This window comes from Anopheles merus, chromosome X (genome assembly GCF_017562075.2).
Source record: "Anopheles merus strain MAF chromosome X, AmerM5.1, whole genome shotgun sequence".
In the NCBI taxonomy this organism is placed as follows: domain Eukaryota; kingdom Metazoa; phylum Arthropoda; class Insecta; order Diptera; family Culicidae; genus Anopheles; species Anopheles merus.
Window position 1 is genome coordinate 18,087,470 of NC_054081.1, and position 19,218 is coordinate 18,106,687.

The 19,218-nt window shown below is 47.1% G+C and overlaps 2 protein-coding genes across 8 annotated transcripts; one reads left to right on the forward strand and one right to left on the reverse strand.

Annotated features, from left to right (window-relative positions):
- Positions 1 to 930: 930 nt before the first annotated feature.
- LOC121603464 (prolyl 4-hydroxylase subunit alpha-1-like) lies at positions 931 to 7,444 on the reverse strand. 4 transcript variants are annotated; one of them, XM_041932220.1, is made up of 7 exons: positions 6,730 to 7,444; positions 5,704 to 5,933; positions 5,138 to 5,625; positions 4,899 to 5,071; positions 1,961 to 2,512; positions 1,706 to 1,871; positions 931 to 1,625 (listed from the first exon to the last, which is right to left on the reverse strand). In XM_041932220.1, exons 2-7 carry the CDS (start codon positions 5,907 to 5,909, stop codon positions 1,540 to 1,542), a joined length of 1,671 nt encoding a protein of 556 aa, XP_041788154.1. In that variant the 5' UTR covers positions 5,910 to 5,933; positions 6,730 to 7,444; the 3' UTR covers positions 931 to 1,539. The 4 variants fall into 4 exon arrangements, with proteins under 4 accessions (XP_041788154.1, XP_041788144.1, XP_041788135.1 ...); XM_041932210.1 differs by lacking the exon at positions 6,730 to 7,444 and adding an exon at positions 6,048 to 6,707 and having other exon boundaries at positions 1,961 to 2,509; XM_041932201.1 differs by lacking the exon at positions 6,730 to 7,444 and adding an exon at positions 6,048 to 6,706.
- A 1,244-nt stretch (positions 7,445 to 8,688) lies between these two features.
- LOC121592688 (neutral ceramidase) lies at positions 8,689 to 19,002 on the forward strand. Of its 4 annotated transcripts, none has more exons than XM_041914391.1 (4): positions 8,689 to 9,187; positions 15,305 to 15,753; positions 15,814 to 17,612; positions 18,470 to 19,002. In XM_041914391.1, exons 2-4 carry the CDS (start codon positions 15,601 to 15,603, stop codon positions 18,645 to 18,647), a joined length of 2,130 nt encoding a protein of 709 aa, XP_041770325.1. In that variant the 5' UTR covers positions 8,689 to 9,187; positions 15,305 to 15,600; the 3' UTR covers positions 18,648 to 19,002. The 4 variants fall into 4 exon arrangements, with proteins under 4 accessions (XP_041770325.1, XP_041770316.1, XP_041770335.1 ...); XM_041914382.1 differs by lacking the exon at positions 8,689 to 9,187 and adding an exon at positions 9,194 to 9,408; XM_041914401.1 differs by lacking the exon at positions 8,689 to 9,187 and adding an exon at positions 9,452 to 10,478.
- Positions 19,003 to 19,218: the final 216 nt, after the last annotated feature.

Here is a 19,218-nt window from a genome sequence, read left to right on the forward strand (position 1 = left end):
ACAGTGGTAAACCAAAACTTATTAAAGCGTATAAAGTGTGAAAAAATAGCCCTTCAACCGAGAAAACCAACTGTACAAACAAGGAACAAATACGAAAAAATAAAGAATAATATAAAAAGAAGAATTAGAAAAATATAGAAAGAAGAAGAAACACAGGAAAAAACATAGACATAAATTATGTTCTAGCAGTTGGATTGATTTGTGTGACGATGAAATGATGTTTGATGAAACTAAACAAAATGCAACCGAACACAGACGCGCTAGCAAGCCTTTACAATTTCCGCAATCTTCCTCAGAGCATGGGTTAATAATAGACATATGTCTTCAATGTCACACAAACGAGAGAAAACCTTTAGTATAGAAAAACTACAAACCAAAACAAACAAACAAACATTAACAAACAACCACAATTATATGAAAAAAGGCAACAAAATGGATGTATAATGTTGGTGTGTCAAAATGTGATCCCTAGAAATCTGAGCACCCCACCAAGGCTCCCGCTCTCTATCTCTCTACCCCGTTATGAGCGTAATAATCATTCCCGTGGAAACAAAACCATTAACTCGTTTTTATTGCTTGGCTGTGCTTGATTGTTCAAACACCTGCATTGAGAAAGAAGGGCCGAATTTTAATGTGTAAATCTGTAAGTCTTGCTGTATGCTAGTTTTACGTAAAAATGATTTTTATTTCACAATTTTAGTATGGCAATTTAGTTGTTGTTGGCTGTACGTTCCTTTCTTCATGTCGCTTCCGTTTCACATCAGCAACCATTGAGACGCTTAGCAGAGCGTGCGGCCAGCATTTTCCTTCGGCCATTGACCAGCTTTACAAGCCGCTTGCTAAACTTTAGCTCATGGTTTGCAAAACCGTCCATCGTCCTCGGCGGCAGAAGGCGCCGCTGGCGGGGTCTGATGGGCTTAAGTATTTTTCACCTTTTCTTTTCCATTTTGGTGTTGTCGTCTTAAGATGATGATGAATGCTCTCTTCTTCAATTGATATCGAATGATGGATGGTGTGCGAAGGTAAGTAAGAGGAACAAAACATTGCACTAGGTAAAACGAGCTTAATCGTAGGTTCGCGAGTAAAATCATTAACTGCTATTTAAAAAAAGGGGTTAGTAATGCGGCCTGTTCCTTTCTACAGGAACAAGTGAAAAGGAGTTGGCAAGAAGTTGTGAGAATTTTCATAGCGTTTCCATGTCGGAAACCTTCTTGCTGAAATGCATCTAATTTCTGTCTGCTGTTAATTGAACCAAAAAAATAAAATCTAGACTATGTATGGCGTCAGCCTATTGCTCTGGCCGGCAGCTAATGGCGTCGGTCGCAATTTCGCCGTCTTAACCTGTAATACAACGGTAATAAGCCGATTATAGGCTCGAGTTTACTATCCTAAAGTTTAAAAACTAAATTTCCTAAAAAACTGGTTACATGGAGAAACTAAACGCTATGGCAGATTCGATTTGGTTTCGGGTCATGGTGTATCGTATCGCTTTCACTTATCGGGTGGCTCGCGTGCGACACTTGCTCTCTCGGGCCGCTATCAGAACTCTTCCGCCGAGTGATCCAGCTGCAGCCCGCACGGTCTCCGGAATTCCTGCCCACGCTCGTGGATCCACTTGTTCGACACTGCAATGGTAAACGGAGCAGATTTGGTTAATAGAGACCCCCATGCTGCTGGTGTAGCATCCGAACGGTTCCATCCTTACCCCACTTGGTGCCGGTGAGCACCGGACAGGCGGCATGCCGCGTCGCGTAGTCACCCCGGCCCGAAGCGTGCAGGTTGAACCAGAAAGCGGCCGTCCCTTTGCGGGGCCACAGGGCAAGGTGCAGCGAGGGAAACACGGTGGCGCCACCCTGCGTTACGTCGCTCATCTAAACCGCGCGGGAGGAAATAAAATAATTTAACATGCATCCTTTTTGAAGATAAAAGAAAATGACACCGCTCGGTGTGTCTCACTCACATAGAACAGCACGGTTGCGATGCGGTTGCCCGTGCCGAGGCTCTTGAACGCGTTTCGCTCCTCGCGGCGGGCAAAGTCAAAGTGCGGCTCGTAATGGCCCCCGATGCCGTAGTTTACCACCTGCAGCTCTTCGGCCGTTTCCATCGTCAGCCCGGTCATGTCCTCGACCCGCTGGCTGATCGTGCGTATCATCTCGTCCTCCGCGTCCTTCAGCCAGGCCGACTTGCTGATGCGATAGTTGGCGAACTCGAGCTCGCCCGTTTTGTAGTTCTGCACCGTCGCCCGGCGGAACCGGGGCCGGGCGTACTGCTTGATGCGCTCGATCTCGCGGTCCGACATTACGTCGTGGTAGATGACGATGTACGGCCGCAGGTACGCTTCCTCGAGTTTGAGCGGCCCGATGCGCAGGAACGGCGAACTGTTGGTGGTGTACCGGCAGACCAGCTGCGAACGTAGCTCGATCGGTGGCTGCTGCTCGCCCCGGCACAGCTGCTCATACAGTTTGCGCTCGTTGGTGTCGTACACATGTGGTGTCGCCTCCTTCTGGATCTTCTGGAAGGAAAAGTAGCGTCAATGGGAAGTGATGCGCAGAATTAGCTCGCCACGTAAAGTTTATTTCACCTTTTGTGACGATTTGTACCTCAATCACAGTAAGCTAACTCGTTTGTGAGTAAAGCAACTCATTCAAGAATAACATCCTGATGGATGATTTGACTCTCTGCAGCATCTAGCAATTCACTTCCAGAGCATTACATTAATGAGCTTTACAACCCTACGGCAATCTGAATAATTGCTAAAGTGCCCTGAAGAAGATAGGATTTTTAATGGAGAATATTTTCCCTAGCTCTGCCAAAAAAAATTTGTGAACCTGTTTGCGTCTACACGAGACAAACCTCATTCGTAACAAAACATATCAGTTTTACCCAACTATTGTTTAAAAATTGAACTTCTTAGCACTTAAAACCATGAAATAAAGCCAACGCCATGATCTCCTGGTGTAAGAAATATCAAATAAATATTAACAATATCACAGTACATGTGGTCCCCGAGGAATATGGTACATCTTTTACGTAGTTTCGGAGATTCGCGGGTTTCCAAAAGTTACAGTTCTTTGAGAAAATTTTACTAGTTTGATACATCAATTTAAAATTAAAAAATAAATTCCCTTTTGGACGAGTTTGTAAATATCCTCCAAAAAGTTACAAAATATTAATTTTCAGTCCGAATTATTTTGAGTACAAACATGGCCAAAAACCTATTTAGTGGCTAAAACCTACTACTTCAAGCAAATTTACACGAAAATTGGCTATGCACTGGAACCCTTCATAACGAGTTTAATCCATTCCAGTGACTCCCTCATTATACGAGAAATTCGTTATATGAGAGGTTCTTTTCCATATGATCTGTATAAAAAGTGAAATAATTCGTTCCAGGACCGCAAATGTACTATTAAAAAGAGCATATACGCATCTGAGAAAAGTAATGTCTTTATAATATTAATAATTGAATTAATGTGTGTAGCTCACTATTTTTTGGTCATTATTATTAATCCATTTTTTGAAAAGTGTTCAATTGTTTTAGTCTTTGTTTTATAAAACACGTATTACATAGGTTTGAGTCGGTTGGTGTTCAATTGTTTCAGTCTTGGTTTTATAAAACACGTTTTACATAGGTTTGAGTCGGTTGGTTCCGATTTTGGATATTTCCAGGTAGAGTTTTTTTTAAGAAGCTAGTTTCATTATCAATGAAAATTTGCAGAAAATCTTCAGTACAAGGTCATTTTGATAATGTATAAAGATTTCTATAGTTGGCATCAAATCTACAACACATTTTTACACCACATATGACATTTCTACAACTGACATCAATGGGCAGGGGAAACTTTTGCATTAATGCGCAAGTAGATTGAGAAAATTACGCTAGAAACACTCGTCAAATTATATCACTAAATAAACTTTGCGCGGCAACGAAATTTGCGCGAGCTACCGCAAAATCCAAAGGGAGCTGAGAGCGATCCAAACGTAGCTTAAAAGGATCCAAACGTAGCTGAAAACGATTCAGACGTAGTTGATTGTGATACATTCTCATGGATTGCGATCTATAGCAACCAGATAAAGATTCAGAGGGAAGTGAGAACAGGTGTATATAAACGATCCTAAGTATCGAGGCTCTTATTTTTGTGAGTTATAATCAAAATTTAAAGAAAAATCTCAATGTTTACGGACCGTGATCTTGATTTAAGATCAGCTCTCAAAAACTCCCGAATGCTAGGATACGAAAGATATTACTCGTTGTGCGAGATTTGACTCGTTAAGAGAGGCATTTGTTGCGTATTTAGATTTACTCGTTATGCGAAAAACTCGTAACAAGGGGTATTCGTTATGAAACCCACTTATGAAACACATTATGAAACATTCGTGGAACCCCACTGTATTTTGTCGGAAAACTACGACACATGCGGAACTCGAAAAAAAAAAGAAATTTGGTACACGGGGTAAAAAGATTACATGCAAAAATGTGTGTTGTCCCTGAAGAGAAGAATTCTAGGAAAAATATTTGCGAGCCCCACACGTTTTCCTCACATCGGAGGGATAAGATTACTTGGTAGGAGGTTTTCAAACATATATCTTGTGGATTAGGCACAGTGAATCAAATTATTTGTGAGTTAAATAACTCTGCGAAGAGTTAAATCTTATTTTTATCTGAATTCAATCTGCTCAGTGCTTACACAATCCACGCCGATTTACCATAGTTACTCATTCAAAGTGAATCAAAATATTGGAGAAAGTTATCTACTAGCCGAGCCTCCGAGTCGCCTAGCAACTCACAAGCAGTAGTTTTTTCAAGCAACAAGGCGACTCTTTGAGTGTCTTTTAAATTACAAAAACCTGCAATTATTATGTATACCCTATCCCCTAAACCAACGGGGCCTTCTTACCGTGGTCGTGTCAACCGGCACCTCCTCGCTACCGTCGTCACCGCGCAGTATCTTCTGCTGGGCCTCCTTCTGGAGCTCCTTCACGTAGTACGCCTTGTTGCTGACGGCCCGCTCGTGATCTGGCACCAGCTCCAGCAGCTCCTCTGTCATTGAGAGTGCCGTCTGTATGTTGCCTACAATAGTGGGGGGGAAAGTTTCGTGAAAGCAGCATGTCACTCAGCACCGACGCCCACCATTACCCTGTTTGAATGTGGAGAACGCGAGGTACTCGAGCACATCCTCCTTGGTGGCGGTGCGGTTCACCTCGCTCGTCAGCCGGTCCATCGCCTCGCGCATCCACAGCACGGTGTGATAGTAGTCTCCGTTCAGGTAGCTCTGCCGCCCGAGCTCGAAACAGTCGCCCGCCGACAGCTCGGTACTGTACTGCACCCCGTTCAGCATGCCACGGGCGAGGCTGGCTGTGTCGAGGTTGTAGGTGTCTTGCAGGCGCATCAGCGCCACCGCCGCACCGTTCAGATCCTCGTCCGACGGGAACTTGAGCACGCTTCGGTAGGCGGTGACGTTCTCAAGAAACTCTTTTCCCACCTCGTACGTCATCAGGTTCTCCACGTACCGCCAGTCGGTGGTGAGCCGCTTGGTCAGCAGAAACGCATTAACCGGGTTCGACAGGTAGGCACTGACATCCCTTGCCGCCTCCGTATGCTCGCGCCGGTATTCGTGCATTTTTCTGCCAAATAAAAAAGACATATATGTTGTTAAACGGGGTTTTTGAATATGCCTAGCCCATACAGTTTCAACCACTTACTGCCGTAACTGCATCAGCTTTTCTTCCTGCGCCTGGACATAGTTGTCGAGATTGGTGATGAGTACGGCTTCTGTTTCCAGCAGCTCTTCCATGTCGGCCAACGCGGTAAATAGCTCACCGTCTACCGGTGGTTGTTGTAGCAGCAGCAGCAGGAAGACCGAAACACTGGTCAGCCAAACCGATGACATCTTGCCAAGTGGAGTCATTCTATTCACACTCTTTGCAGGGGACTGAAGAAGGCACACAAAGAAGTAAAACATAGAACAAAGTTGAGTTAGAATTGCCCTGCACATTCTTCGGAGATGTTGTAGGTACGCTTGGGGGGAAAAAACTAATAGCAAAACCTCAGCACAGCTTCCGGAGTCTTGGGCACACACGTCATACGATTTGCTCGGGCCACTGTTGCGTTGACATATGGTGTACAGCAATGCGCTGTCGAGCGTTGATCGTTGCCCTCTCGGTGCGGCGTGCGTACGTGTACTGGTTCGGGCCGTTCTCGCAACCGATCTTGCGCGTCTCTTGCGCGTCTGGAAGCCAACGCGGCTGCTCAGCTTGATAACGATCATAACACATTTCCAACGCTCGCCTGCCGGCTAGCGGGCATCGTCAGCCAACAGGAAGTGTCGACGTTGGCAGTACCGAAGCGTTCCCAAACGCCTTCGTTGTACGGTGAAGACGATCGGAATGGGCGATCTGTGGGTTGATAGTTTATCCTACACACATACAGCGCACCCGGACGCTCTTTGGCTGGGAAGAGGGAACGGCCGGCCATATCATATGGTGAACACATTACCGCACACACCCACCGAGCGAACCCTAGTTTTGCTTTGAAGTTGCTTGCTGGACGGTTGATTGGCCGGGCTGGGGCGGGGTGAAGTGCGATGTTTAGCGGTGCAGTTGATTGTTCGTGTGTGGAGTGACGCAGGAAGCGGGGGTATCGTTCGGATGTATATCTGGCGTACGCAAGGGTTGTACGGGCTACCAAAAACAAAATGCAAGCAATGGCTATTACATCGCGTTACTTACCCGGCTTTACTGTGTAACCACAGTGCTGTCTATCTTTCACTGTTCCCTCTCTTCTGGCAGGGTGTTGGTTCGACAGCTTCCAAAGAACACCAGACACACACACACACACACGTGATAGGAGCGTTTTGCTCCACACAATGCGCAATGCAATCACGCTACCGACCGCAACAACTAAAGGCATATACACGCTCTGCTGCAAGCCGCTACCGTGACACACCGGCTCACACTACTCCGTCTCGAAATCGAAGAAACCGAACACGTCGAAACCACACCAAATGTCACAAGAAGTGTGCGGGTGTGTTGTTGCCCTTTTTCTTGTCCGTCCCTTGCGTCCGCTACGCGCGCGGCGTTCTTTCGCGCAGCACTTCCCAGCGTGGTTCCGACCGAATGCGCTCGCTAGCGACGGCAACCGCGTACGTTCGCGCGCATAAGTGTGTTGGTGGTGCACTGGTGATGATGTACTGCCTCCAGAGAATGTAACCCTTCCCTCCCTCCCTACCCCTTTTTGAGAAAGTGCTGACACGCTGGCTGCTGTCGCGCGGGGGTGGGATTTCGGGAATCGGTTGAAGCTCTGCGTTCGCCGTGAAACACTATGGTCGCTACGGTCACGTAGCATCTGTCAAAGAAACAACACAACTTCCAGCTCCGGCTTCTTTGTTGTTGTTGGCTGTACTATTTCTGCTCGCCATAGTTTCACGGCGAGCAAAAGAGAAGGAGAAAGAGAGAGAGAGACTGAGGGAGACAGAGAGAAAGAGAGAGGGAGAGAGATGTTTGTTTGTGAGAGAAAAATCTTGCACTGCACTCAGCAGCATCTGCTGTCAGCTAGAATGAGAGCAAAGTGGTTGCGCATCGTATGAGAGCGAAAAGGAACGACAGCTAGCCCACAGAGAGTGAGAGTATTACGTTTAGGAGTGTGCTGCATTTGGTTGCTGTCGTTGTTAATGTTTGACAGTATACGGATCCCCCACTTGACCGCACTATGGGCCCACTATGTAAGAATCGCATCTGCTGGATAGTCATTTTAATTAAATAGATACTTATATCTGCGACCAACAAAGCGCTCATTAACTGATAAGCAATCGAGATTGCGCTGAAGGAACACTTCAATGACCTGCACCGCAATCAATCATGTCTTATCAAACTAACTTCATCGTGTTTAATAATGAGATCTTGTTTGTATACTTTTTTAATCTTATTTATGCTTTGGCTTGAGATAAGGAAAACTTCTTCTATCAATGACCAAGGTATACGGGAACGGTATCGATTTCACAATAAAACAGGTTCAGATACGTAATGAATCCAAATGTTCCTCAAAATTTTCAATCGCCCAAAATGACAACTTCAGAGTGATAAATAAGCCTGTTGGTTCAAAGACTATGGTAATCAATCTAAACAACAAAATGATTTCTTACAATTTGTGCTTGAGTTGAGACTCGCTTCGAAAAGGAATGTCAGGAGCATTCAGCGAGTTGTTGTTTTCTTTGAGCATATAATTCACTCATTCAGCGAGATATTGAATTGTTCGGAAGCAGGCGTTGGTATGTTCAGTGTTGCTATTGAGCTGTCTTGTGTTTTGTTTACATCCTGTTCTGTACATATGGATGTGGTTTTTAATTTTTAATTTTTTTTTGAATGCATCAAATAACCATTTCGTAAGCATTTTGATGCATAAATTACCTAAAATCATATATTTTCCTTTAACTGTTTGTTTATGTACATCTGAGAACGAATCAAATTTGCTGTCCAAGAGGTACAGAAATGACAGCTCAAAAGTGTCGCCGAACAAGCAGCGAGCGTTGGCCGTACAATATCTCGCAGAAAGAGGCAATAATATGCCTGAACAAAGCAACAACTCGCTCTCTTGTCGCCTAAACAAAACAACACGTCAATCAACGAACCCCCTTTACATTTTACATCACGTGCTAAGTGGAAATAATAAATTTCTATCCATCTCCAAGTCCCAGTGTGCGCCTTGATGCTGACACGAAAAACCATCTGGCTCTTCGCCTGTGTGTACGCTCTTTCTCTTTCAATCTCCCTGCCTGCTCCCTGCCGTTTGCTATTTCGTATCCAGCGCGAGCCTAACACAACGAGCCCTTGCTTACACACGCACACACGTTCACACGAGAGGCACAAGAAAGCTTGTGTTATTGTTATTTGGTGCGAGTGTCCACAGTGGTACCCCGAAAACGGGGGGTTTGTTTTGTTTCATAGCTCCAGTGATTGGCTTCCCTTAGCCGCGAGATAGTGGCGATTGCTGGAATTGTATATGTGTGTATGTGTTTGTTTGGACTCATCTCAATCATCTGAAGCTCCTGTCCTGTGGTAAAGGAAACGCACGCAACAGTAACGTAGCGTGTCGGTTGGAGTGTCATATTACTTTCGTCCTGCAACGGTTTTTTTTCAAGAACAATGGCGTCTTGGTGTACTGTCGGTACGGTTGCAAGCGAACCTTAAAGTAAGTTCCTCTTGGCTCTTGTCAAGGATTCTCAAAAACCTGAGCTGGACTCAATACAAACGTAGGCATATATATATATATGTGTGTGTGTGTGTGTGCTCAAAGAACAAAGAACGCAAAATCAGACCAACGGGTGCATCCAGCAACTGCAATCAACTGAGATTTGGCGCACAGATCGTGTTGCTGCTGCTGCGGCTGCTCCAAAAATGCTCAAATCAACAGTAGGTATTAGGTAATGGAGATCGTGCGCATGATCACGACCGACGACTCAGAGGGTGAACGTCTGAAGAAAAGTGTGTCTGCCTTTCAAATCTTTACAACAACAACAACAACAAAAAAGCGCTTTTGGAAGAAAGGTTCGATATACCTTCTCTACAAACGCCACTCGCGAAGCCACTCGCGCGGCTCGTCCCGATGGCGATCGAGTCCAGCAATTAAACGCAAGTGGCCAGCGCCATTAAACGCGCGATAATGATAGCCAATAATTGCTACCTTATATGTGAGTGTTGTTATTATGTTTTTTTACGTACCGCACAAAGCGTACAATGGTATGCCTCCTTCAATCGCCGGCCCACATAAGAAACCGAAGAAGAAGCATCGCGGGCCTTTAGGTTTCCTTCTTAGTATATTTCTTCCGCTCTTGGTGAGCTTGGTGCCGTAAGCCAGCCAAGATATCTGCAAGTTCCAGCGCGAAACTAGTTCGTTGATTTGTAGGTTGGTGCCTTTCGCAAACACTGCTCGGTGACATTGCATTTGCATCAGAAACGGGATCCATTTCCTAGTTCTACAAACAACACCCATATATCCCACTTGAAACGCCAGGGTAAAGTCCCACAGGTTGAAGTCTGCGGGGTGTAAAAGTCAGTCAGTCACCTCTTGTTGGGAGGATTACCGACGGCTTCACGAGCTGATTATTAGCACCGTGTGCGCCAACGGATTTGTTCGGTGATTGGCTACTGACGGCTGTAACGATGCGATCACACACTTGTGAATTCTCGAGCGACGATGGCATCCGTGCGACAATAGGGGGGTCGTCGTCCAGCCACTCGAACCAATGGGCACTGCTGCTGCTCCGGCTGCATCTCGGCAATCACTTATCGGAGATAGCAACGCGCAAGAACGCTGGGCGGTATATATTATGGCGCAGTGTGCATTGAACCACTAGCATTACAGTGTACACACGACAACACCCGGGGTGACATTGCGCGTCGACGCGGTGACGACGATCTACTTTCCTTCTGTCCACTTGTACCAGTTTCACCAGGCAACAGGCAGGCTCGAGCAAGGTAAGGTGAGATGGCGGACAGAAGCAGCGACCCTCCTGCCCGAGGAAAGGAAGCCAGCCCTTCTCGGCTTGTCTTGGGCAGTCGAAACCCACGAATACCTGGGGGTTTACACAACCACGCGCTTGGCCAGCTCGGACTGAGCACCTTAAGGCCAAGGGCACCACTAGCGGGAATACTAAGTGAAGCGGACACATGCAAATGCGCATGCCGCCCGTTGTCGCGTTGTCGTTCCGTGCCCGCGCTACGCAATGAGAGCAGGGCCACCAACAACCAGCGGCCGCTGACGGCATTTGCTGGCGGTGGGAGAAATATGGGCCATGCGTGCTACCGTGCTATACGGCGATCGTTCGGCAAGCGGCTTTTAAAAACAAAAACAAAAAATCGAACCGTCCAATATCCAGCTCCCGCCGCGCGGACTCGTCTCACGGCGAATGCACTGCTGCTCGCCGTTAACGGGCCCCTCCTTTGTCGCTCGAGCTGGACTCACATCACCCGTCCCGCTGCACATGTGGTAATCGGAGGTGGAATCGCGCATTACATAATGCCATAAAGCCGAGACCCGTCCCTGCCCCGGGTGCAAGTTTTTCTTTTCGTGTTGTGCTCGGAACAAGAGCGGTCGTTGCTGGTGTTGGGTTTTGGCTTTCGGTGGGGTGGTGCTTGACCAGACCCGGCATAATATTCCGGAATATTGGCCGGCAACCAGATATTATCGAAACCGGCCGAGAAGTAACCGTGGGTAACAGTGGCGCAGCGGTGTGCCCGTGCAAAGGTAGTTTCGCATGCAAACGAGCGCGGGCGATGCTGGTTGCATGGCGGAGAGGTGCTTGACATCAAGTTTTTGTTGATCGAAATCGAACAACCTGACTACTGGCCGACAAAAGGGGGATGACACGGTCCGCTAGTTCAACCGTCAACAGCGACCGTAGTTGTTGCGGATGTTACGCGAGGTACGCGATACGGGAATAATGAGTCTCAGAGTTGTTATAGTGCGAGCAAAAAGATACACGGACCGATAGCAAACTCGAACAACACACAGCAAAAAGTGCACGTTCCAATTTGCGCACCTGTTTTGGGTGAAGAACTCCGGAAATGACACCACTCACACCTCTCCCGCCATTCGTGTGCTGTTGGGCTGTACTCAGACGGGCATGTTTTGATGGAACAGACTAGTGATGGGTCATATGACTGTACTAACAGATTGTCCCAGAGTCGGGTTCAGCTAGGCCGGAATCGATTCCGATCCGTGACTGCAACGAGTTCAATAGGTTCATACGTGTTCGGTAGGTACATCCGAGTTCAATAGGTTTGGTGGGTGCATATGAGTTCAACAGGTTCAGTAGGTTCAGTGGGTTCATACGAGTTTAGTAGCCTGAATAGGTTTGATGGGTTTCTACGAGCTCAGTAGTAATACAGTATGACCTCCCTGGTACGATAGCGTGCTCACTTTTGTTAAAGGTTCTTTGATAGACGGCAAATGTGATAAATAAAAATAGATGCTGTTAGTCATTTCTATTCCTCACTTTTGTCGCCTGTTTAACAACTCAACCTACTGAACTCGTATGCACCTACTGAACCTGTTAATATCTACTGGAACCAAAATTACGACCCGGAGTGCTCCGGATCGCGTGTGGATGGCTCCAACCCGGTAGGTTCGCCCTTCACTACAACAGACTCGAAGTGCCGCATGCAAATGATTGTTTTTCTATATGGAATACACAACGAGAGAATGAGATAGGGAGTTAGAGAGAGAAATACAGAGGAGATTTGAATCTGGCTGCTCTGAACGAATACAGATTTAATTGGTTCTGAAATGGCTCCTATTGAATCCGTTTCACTACCATACTCAATTCGTAGATCAAAACACTTATATACTACAAAAGTTAGCTCGCAAGTGACCCTAGCTGTATTTTTAGCTATACGTATAAGCAAAAATTGATCTATGCTGAACTACAGGGTTTCACAAGTCAGTTTTGAATGTAAACAATGTTGTTCACCACATCCAAGATGTATTTCAACAGCTGTCAAATTGTTTATTTGCATCAAAATGAAATTTCAGTTTCAACATATGATTTTCAGCACATAACAAAGAACTGTCAATCTCAATCCAGCTTGAGTCATATTGAAAATCATGCTGTAGAAATTGAAAATTGATATGATGGAAATGAAATGTCATATCGATGTGCAACAACATTTTGCACGCGGTGAATGTGAATGTTTACATTCGAAACTGACTTCGAAAACCCATTCCAAACCAACCTAATGAAACCAATGTTTACATTCGATAACCCTGTATCTATGTGCGTACCGTTAAAACCCGTTTACTGGGTTTTCCAAAGGTTTTCTAGTTTTGGTTTTGATAAATCTCGTGATTTATGGTTTGCTTCTCTATCCTAACACTTTCTTGCATATGCTTTACAAGTTCCCACAATTAGTTGGCATTATCTAAATATTTTGCAAACAAATTATTCAAACAATTTAGATCAACGAAATTGTTGAATAATTCAAATAAATTGATTGCATCCAAATAATTTCTGGATACTAACAATAAATCGTGAGCTCAGTTTCAGTTTTTAATAAAACTTCTGGAAATTTAAAGCTTATAGCTACGTGGATATATAGTGTAGAGCAGCGGTCGGCAAAGTCCGGCCCGCGGGCCAAATGTGGCCCGCCGCAACATTCAATCCGGCCCGCGAAAGGTTTTGACTGATTTTGAAAGATGGGAAGAAACTGTTCGTATACAAATTACTGAATATCTTTTAGAATAACATTTTATACCCTCGTACTCTTTCAACTTCAATTAAAGTACTATGGAATGACGGATCGATCTCCCGGCCCAGATAACCCAGTAATGTACCCACTTGTACCTCTGTCTTCATTTTTAGCTTCATTTGGAACCTCAAAAAATAAATCTGGGCTCTCTTGCGATGCTTTGATTGTTGCCTAATAGTACCAATTTGTCAATTGTGTTAATGCAACCGTTATGTAATTTTAACATTGTTTCAACACGACAATAAGACTTTCGGAATGAAGGAAATCGCACACGAAATTCAATATTGATGAGATATACTAAAGCCTGGTTACAATAAATTTATTTAAAGTTTTGAATGCGACTTGGTTTTGATAAGAGAGCATTAGACTTTCACCAACGAAAACATCCAATACAACATTTTAAATATAGTGAAACAGCTCCATACATTTTCACGCGATATTTTTTTTATTTTGTTTTATTCGATTTTATTAATTTGACACAAATCAGTTAATTTCCCTTTAAACTATTTTAGGGATTTTTTGATCGTATTTGAAAGCAAGAACAAATATTTAAAATTCCCTGTTGTTTTAACGAGAACGACGATTCCACACTGTTGCTGTTTACGAGTACAACAATTATCAAAGAGCTTTTTCATAAGGAATCAGTTATCAATTGATCTGACATGGCATTACTTATCCATAAAGCATTTTTTAAAATTACTGAATCTATTTTTACTTCGATTATTTTTTGCCGTTCAGACTGTTGTATCATCCCCAGAATATCTTGAATATATTTTGCGGCGTGGGAGGATGGGGTCTTCAGGAAGCGATATTGATCCCTTTTTGTTATGTTTTAACTGATCACATTTTTGGCCATTTATTGCCGATTCTCAAATGATTAAACATTAGAATTATTTTTTAAAGTAGGTATCATTAATTTGGAACCATTTGGAGTGACACTGTATGGTGCAGATAAAGGAATGTAAATTAGGAAGTGTAGTTATGAGTTGATTGTTATGAATAATTTACCAGGAATTGTGAAGTTTACCCAACGACTTGAAAAAAAAAACTAAACATTATGTCGTCCTAAACATCTCCCCCCCTATATCCAGAGATCCATATTCGAATCCGAAAGTAGTTGGATTCGGATCAACCCAAATCCGGCTGCAGACTCATTTTGCCCATCACTAGTTCTTATTTCACGAATGCTCTGCATGCTCGTTAAGAGTCTTAGGCAACAGCGCTTGTTAACAAACATGAGCGTTCTTTGAAGCTGTTTGCGGCCATGATTTACGAATATTTTTGCATTTCCATCCTAGAAATGGAACATTGCTCCTTTGCTTGATTTTATGAAATATTAGAAAATATATTCTGCAAAGGTAGAAACTAAAAAAAAAAAGAAAAAAAAGAACTAATTAAACAAATTTATTATTTATATAACTTCTCGCCACTTTCTTTCCATTGCATCAATAATTTTGTCATATTTACGATCATTTGATAAGGCTTTTCTCAGTGGTGTGCTCATGATCGCTAGATGTCGGTTTCCTTCTATATGAAAGCAAGTACTACTGCTCCTTCCAGATGCGTAAGGAACACAACAGGCCATCACACTCACAAGGTAGTCCGTTGAATTTAATTTTGGAACTTATTGGCATAGCGATTTGAAAGGCTTTGGCTGTTTTAGTGGGTGTTTTTAACGTTGTTTCCGTTTGTGCTATGATCTTGAGTTGCTGCTGGATTATCACTTCTCAATCTGCCAGGTGTCAGTGTGTGTTAGCACGACAACAGCAGCATCGTTTTAACGAGCAGCACTATCATTACGAATTATTATTGTCCACTGGTCGTAAGGGTAGCGTTCCGTACCGCGTATCCGCCGCGTTATCGAACCGGAAACACCAGTCCCAGCATGATTTTGGGGCGGAGCGTGCAACGTGCGGAAGATGCGCAAAGCGGGAGGAATCATTTGCATGCGTGACATATTAGCGCAGCAGGCGCACCGTATCGACGGTCAGTTCGGGTGCAGTAGCTCGTCCGCAAAGTTAACCGCTTGCTCCGATCGGGGGCTGATTTTTGTTTTCTCTAGCTTCCCCAGAGTCGAACGGATCATCCAAGCACAGCAGGTGGCAGTATGCCGGTCATCGACGCACCGGTCGGTACGGTTTCATCATCGGCACAGTAAAACGGCGTCTTCGATCAACCTTTTTGGAGCCCAGCATTCAACCAAACCAAAATAAGAGTCTGTGACATACAGAGAACGAGAACGAAAGAGAGAGTGAGTGTGTGTGTGTGAGAGAGAGAGAGAGAGAGAGAGAGAACGCGAGAAAGAGGCGATCGATCAGGAAAGTTATAAAGCGAGCTAAGAGACCGGGCAGTAACGCAATGGATCAACGGTTGGGTCAGTTTTCTGGGGTAAAATGGAGTAAGCTGCGCATGGCGCTGGCCGTTCTGGCCCTAGCGATCGGTACGACCGGCGCATATCGAGTCGGTGTAGGCCGCGCAGACTGCACTGGACCGTCGGTGGAGATAACGTTTGTAAGTATGCATCGGTTCGCCCCGCCAATCCGCCCCTTAACGGTCTGATTCCGCTTTCAGATGGGCTACGCGCAGGTGACGCAGCGCGGAACCGGCATCCATCTGCGCCAGTACGCGCGCTCGTACGTCATCGAGGACGAGAGCGGCACACGGGTGGTGTTCGTCAGCGTCGACGCGGGCATGATGGGGCACGCGGTCAAGCGGGACGTTCTGGCCGTGCTGCAGAAGAAGTACGGCGAGCTGTACACGCACGCGAACGTCGTCATCAGCGGCACGCACACCCACTCGACGCCGGGCGGCTTCCTCATGTACCTACTGTACGATCTGACCTCGCTCGGCTTCGTGCCGGAGACGTTCAACGCGCTCGTGCACGGCATCGCGCAGAGCGTCATCCGCGCCCACAACAATCTGGTCGAGGCGCGGCTATACGTCGCCGAGACGGAGGTGCTCGAGGCGAACATTAACCGCAGCCCGAGCGCGTATGAGAACAACCCGGAGGAGGAGCGGGCTCAGTACCGGCACAACGTGGACAAGACGCTGGTGCAGCTGCAGTTCGTGCACGCGCGGACCGGCGCACCGTTCGGCGCGATCAACTGGTTCGCCGTCCATCCGACCTCGATGAACAACACGAACCGGCTGGTGTCGAGCGACAACGTCGGGCTGGCGGCGATCCTGCTCGAGCAGGAGCGTAACCCGGGCGCGCTCGTCGGCAAGGGTGACTTTGTCGGTGCGTTCGCGTCCAGCAACCTCGGCGACGTGTCGCCCAACATTAACGGGCCGAAGTGCGAGAAGACGGGCCTACCGTGCGATGTGCTCACGTCATCCTGTCCGTCCGGCGCTGGGGCCTGCTTTGCGTCCGGCCCGGGGCGCGACATGTTCGAAAGCACGGAGATCATTGCCGACCGGCTGTACCGGGCGGCCGCCGGCCTGCTCAGCACGCGCACGACGAAGGCACGCGAAGTAACCGGCCCGGTCGCGTTCGTGCACCAGTACGTGGACATGACGACGGCCGAAACGGTACACTTCGATCGGGCGACGCAAACACCGGTGCGGGTGCGCGGCTGCCTGCCCGCGATGGGGTACAGCTTTGCCGCCGGCACGACCGATGGGCCCGGCGCGTTCGACTTTCAGCAGGGCACCATTACGGACAATGTGCTGTGGAATGCGGTGCGCGACTTTATCGCGGAACCGACGCAGGACGACAAGGACTGCCAGGCGCCGAAGCCGATCCTGCTGGCGACGGGCCGGGCCCGCTTCCCGTACGACTGGCAGCCGAAGGTGGTGCCGACCCAGCTGCTGGTGGTGGGCGACTTCGCCATGGCGGCTGTGCCGGGCGAATTTACCACGATGGCGGGCCGGCGGCTGCGGTCGGCTGTGGCTCGCGCCTCGGTGGCGGCGGGCGGTCGCGACCTGCAGGTTGTCGTCGCCGGGCTGTCCAACATGTACAGCAGCTACATTACCACGCCGGAGGAGTACGAAATCCAGCGGTACGAGGGTGCGTCCACGCTGTACGGACCGCACACGCTCACGCTCTACCTGGAGCAGTACAAGCGGCTAGCGGGGGCGCTGGTGCGCAACGAAACGGTACCGGCCGGCCCGACGCCACCGTACGAGGACGACAAGCAGATATCGCTCACGACCGGCGTCATCTTCGACTCACACCCGCTCGGTAAGGAGTTCGGCGACGTGAAGGTACAACCGGAGGCAGCATACGAGCGGGGTGCCACCGTCAGTGCCGTGTTTATTGCGGGCAATCCGCGCAACAATCTGATGCACGACAAGAGTTTCTTCACGGTCGAGCAGCAGCAGCCGGACGGCAACTGGAGTGTGGTCGCTACCGACGCCAACTGGGAAACAAGGTATGCATGCCGAGGGGCGGTTTAGGAACTCGATCTGGATTAGTGAGGTGCTCTCTAGAGCGCACCCACGGCTCCGGCTATTGTTAGTCCGATTCCGACTTCGGCTAAATCGCTAGTTCCCGGAGCAGGAACGAATGGCTTGGAGCATCAAGTATTTTAACAAGGATATGTTTGAAGTAATGATGCAAGCCACTTTTGAGACAGAGGTCACAACTAGCGAGCAGTTAATGCGTATACTTGTCACGGCGTGTAATGCGACGATGACTAAACGTAAGAGGTACACTCCTAACAGGAGTGCATTTTGGTGGACGTTGGCCATTCGCTAGTTCCTCACTAGTTCCCGGAGTCGGAGTCATCCAGAGTCGTTCAGAGTCGTCGGCAGTTGTCTATAGTCGTCTGGAGTTATTCGAAGTCATCCGGAGTCGTGCAAAGATGCCTTGAGTCGTCGGGAGTCGCCCGGAGTCGGCAGGAGTCGTCCAGAGTCGATCGGAGTCTAATAGATCCGTCCGGTGCAATGTTCTAGTGATCAGGCATTTCATTTTGTTGTGTTTATTTGTTATTCACTTTGCGTGTGCGTGTGCCTTTGTTTTAAAGACCGAGTCCAGGGAACTTCAGAAGACTCCGGAAGACTCCGAATGAATCCGGATGACTACAGAAGACTCTGATTCAGAGCGACTCCGGACAGTTCCGGACGGATCCGGACGATTCTGAACGACTCCGAATAATGCTGGGCGTAACTACCTTCCAGAGTCGGTTCCGAAATTATCGGAGTCGGATCGGAGTCGACTCCGGATTTTTGCCAACTTTACCCATCACTAAGCTGGATACTAATGGTTGTGTTTTGTTGTCCTTCATAGGTTCCGCTGGGAGCGCACCTCGACCATATTGGGTTTCAGCGACATCGAGTTCAGCTGGACGATAGGACCCAACACATTGGACGGGCTGTACCGCTTCCGACACTTTGGCTACTACCGCTACATACTGGGCGGTGTCTACCCGTACGTGGGTGCAACCAACGCCTTCAGCGTCAAGTGATGGGCGAGCGCATCGGTCACTCCCTCCTCATTCGACGCCATAGCAGTTAGGGAGTGAATTGTGAAAAGATAGACGAATGTTGAGGCGAGAATTCTAAGGTAAATCAATAGGTTGGTGGACCCAATAGGAATGAATGTATCTATATGTGTGTGTGAGTGCGAGCGCGCCTGGGAGAGGAACAAGATGGTAACAAACAAAAGGAGGAAGGAAAAACAAAACAACAAAACATTCCACACCTATTTTGCAAACCAAATAGACTAGTCACTGGATCATTAAGGCGCTTAGCTAGAAGGATAATGAATCGATTTTGAATTATTAGATTAAAAATAAATAAATAAATCAAAAAAAAATTAAACACATTATTAAAGACCAATGTTTTAAAGCGTCCACAAGGACAGAGTAGGCGTGGTAGGCCTAAATTGAGGTGGCAAGATGGCGTGGAGGCGTCCGCCATTAAGGCCGGGATAACGGACTGGCAGACGAAGGCGCGAGACCGTGAGCGGTTTCGGACACTCCTGAAGCAGGCCAAGACCGCGAAGCGGTTGTAGCGCAGGATAAGTAAGTAAGTAAG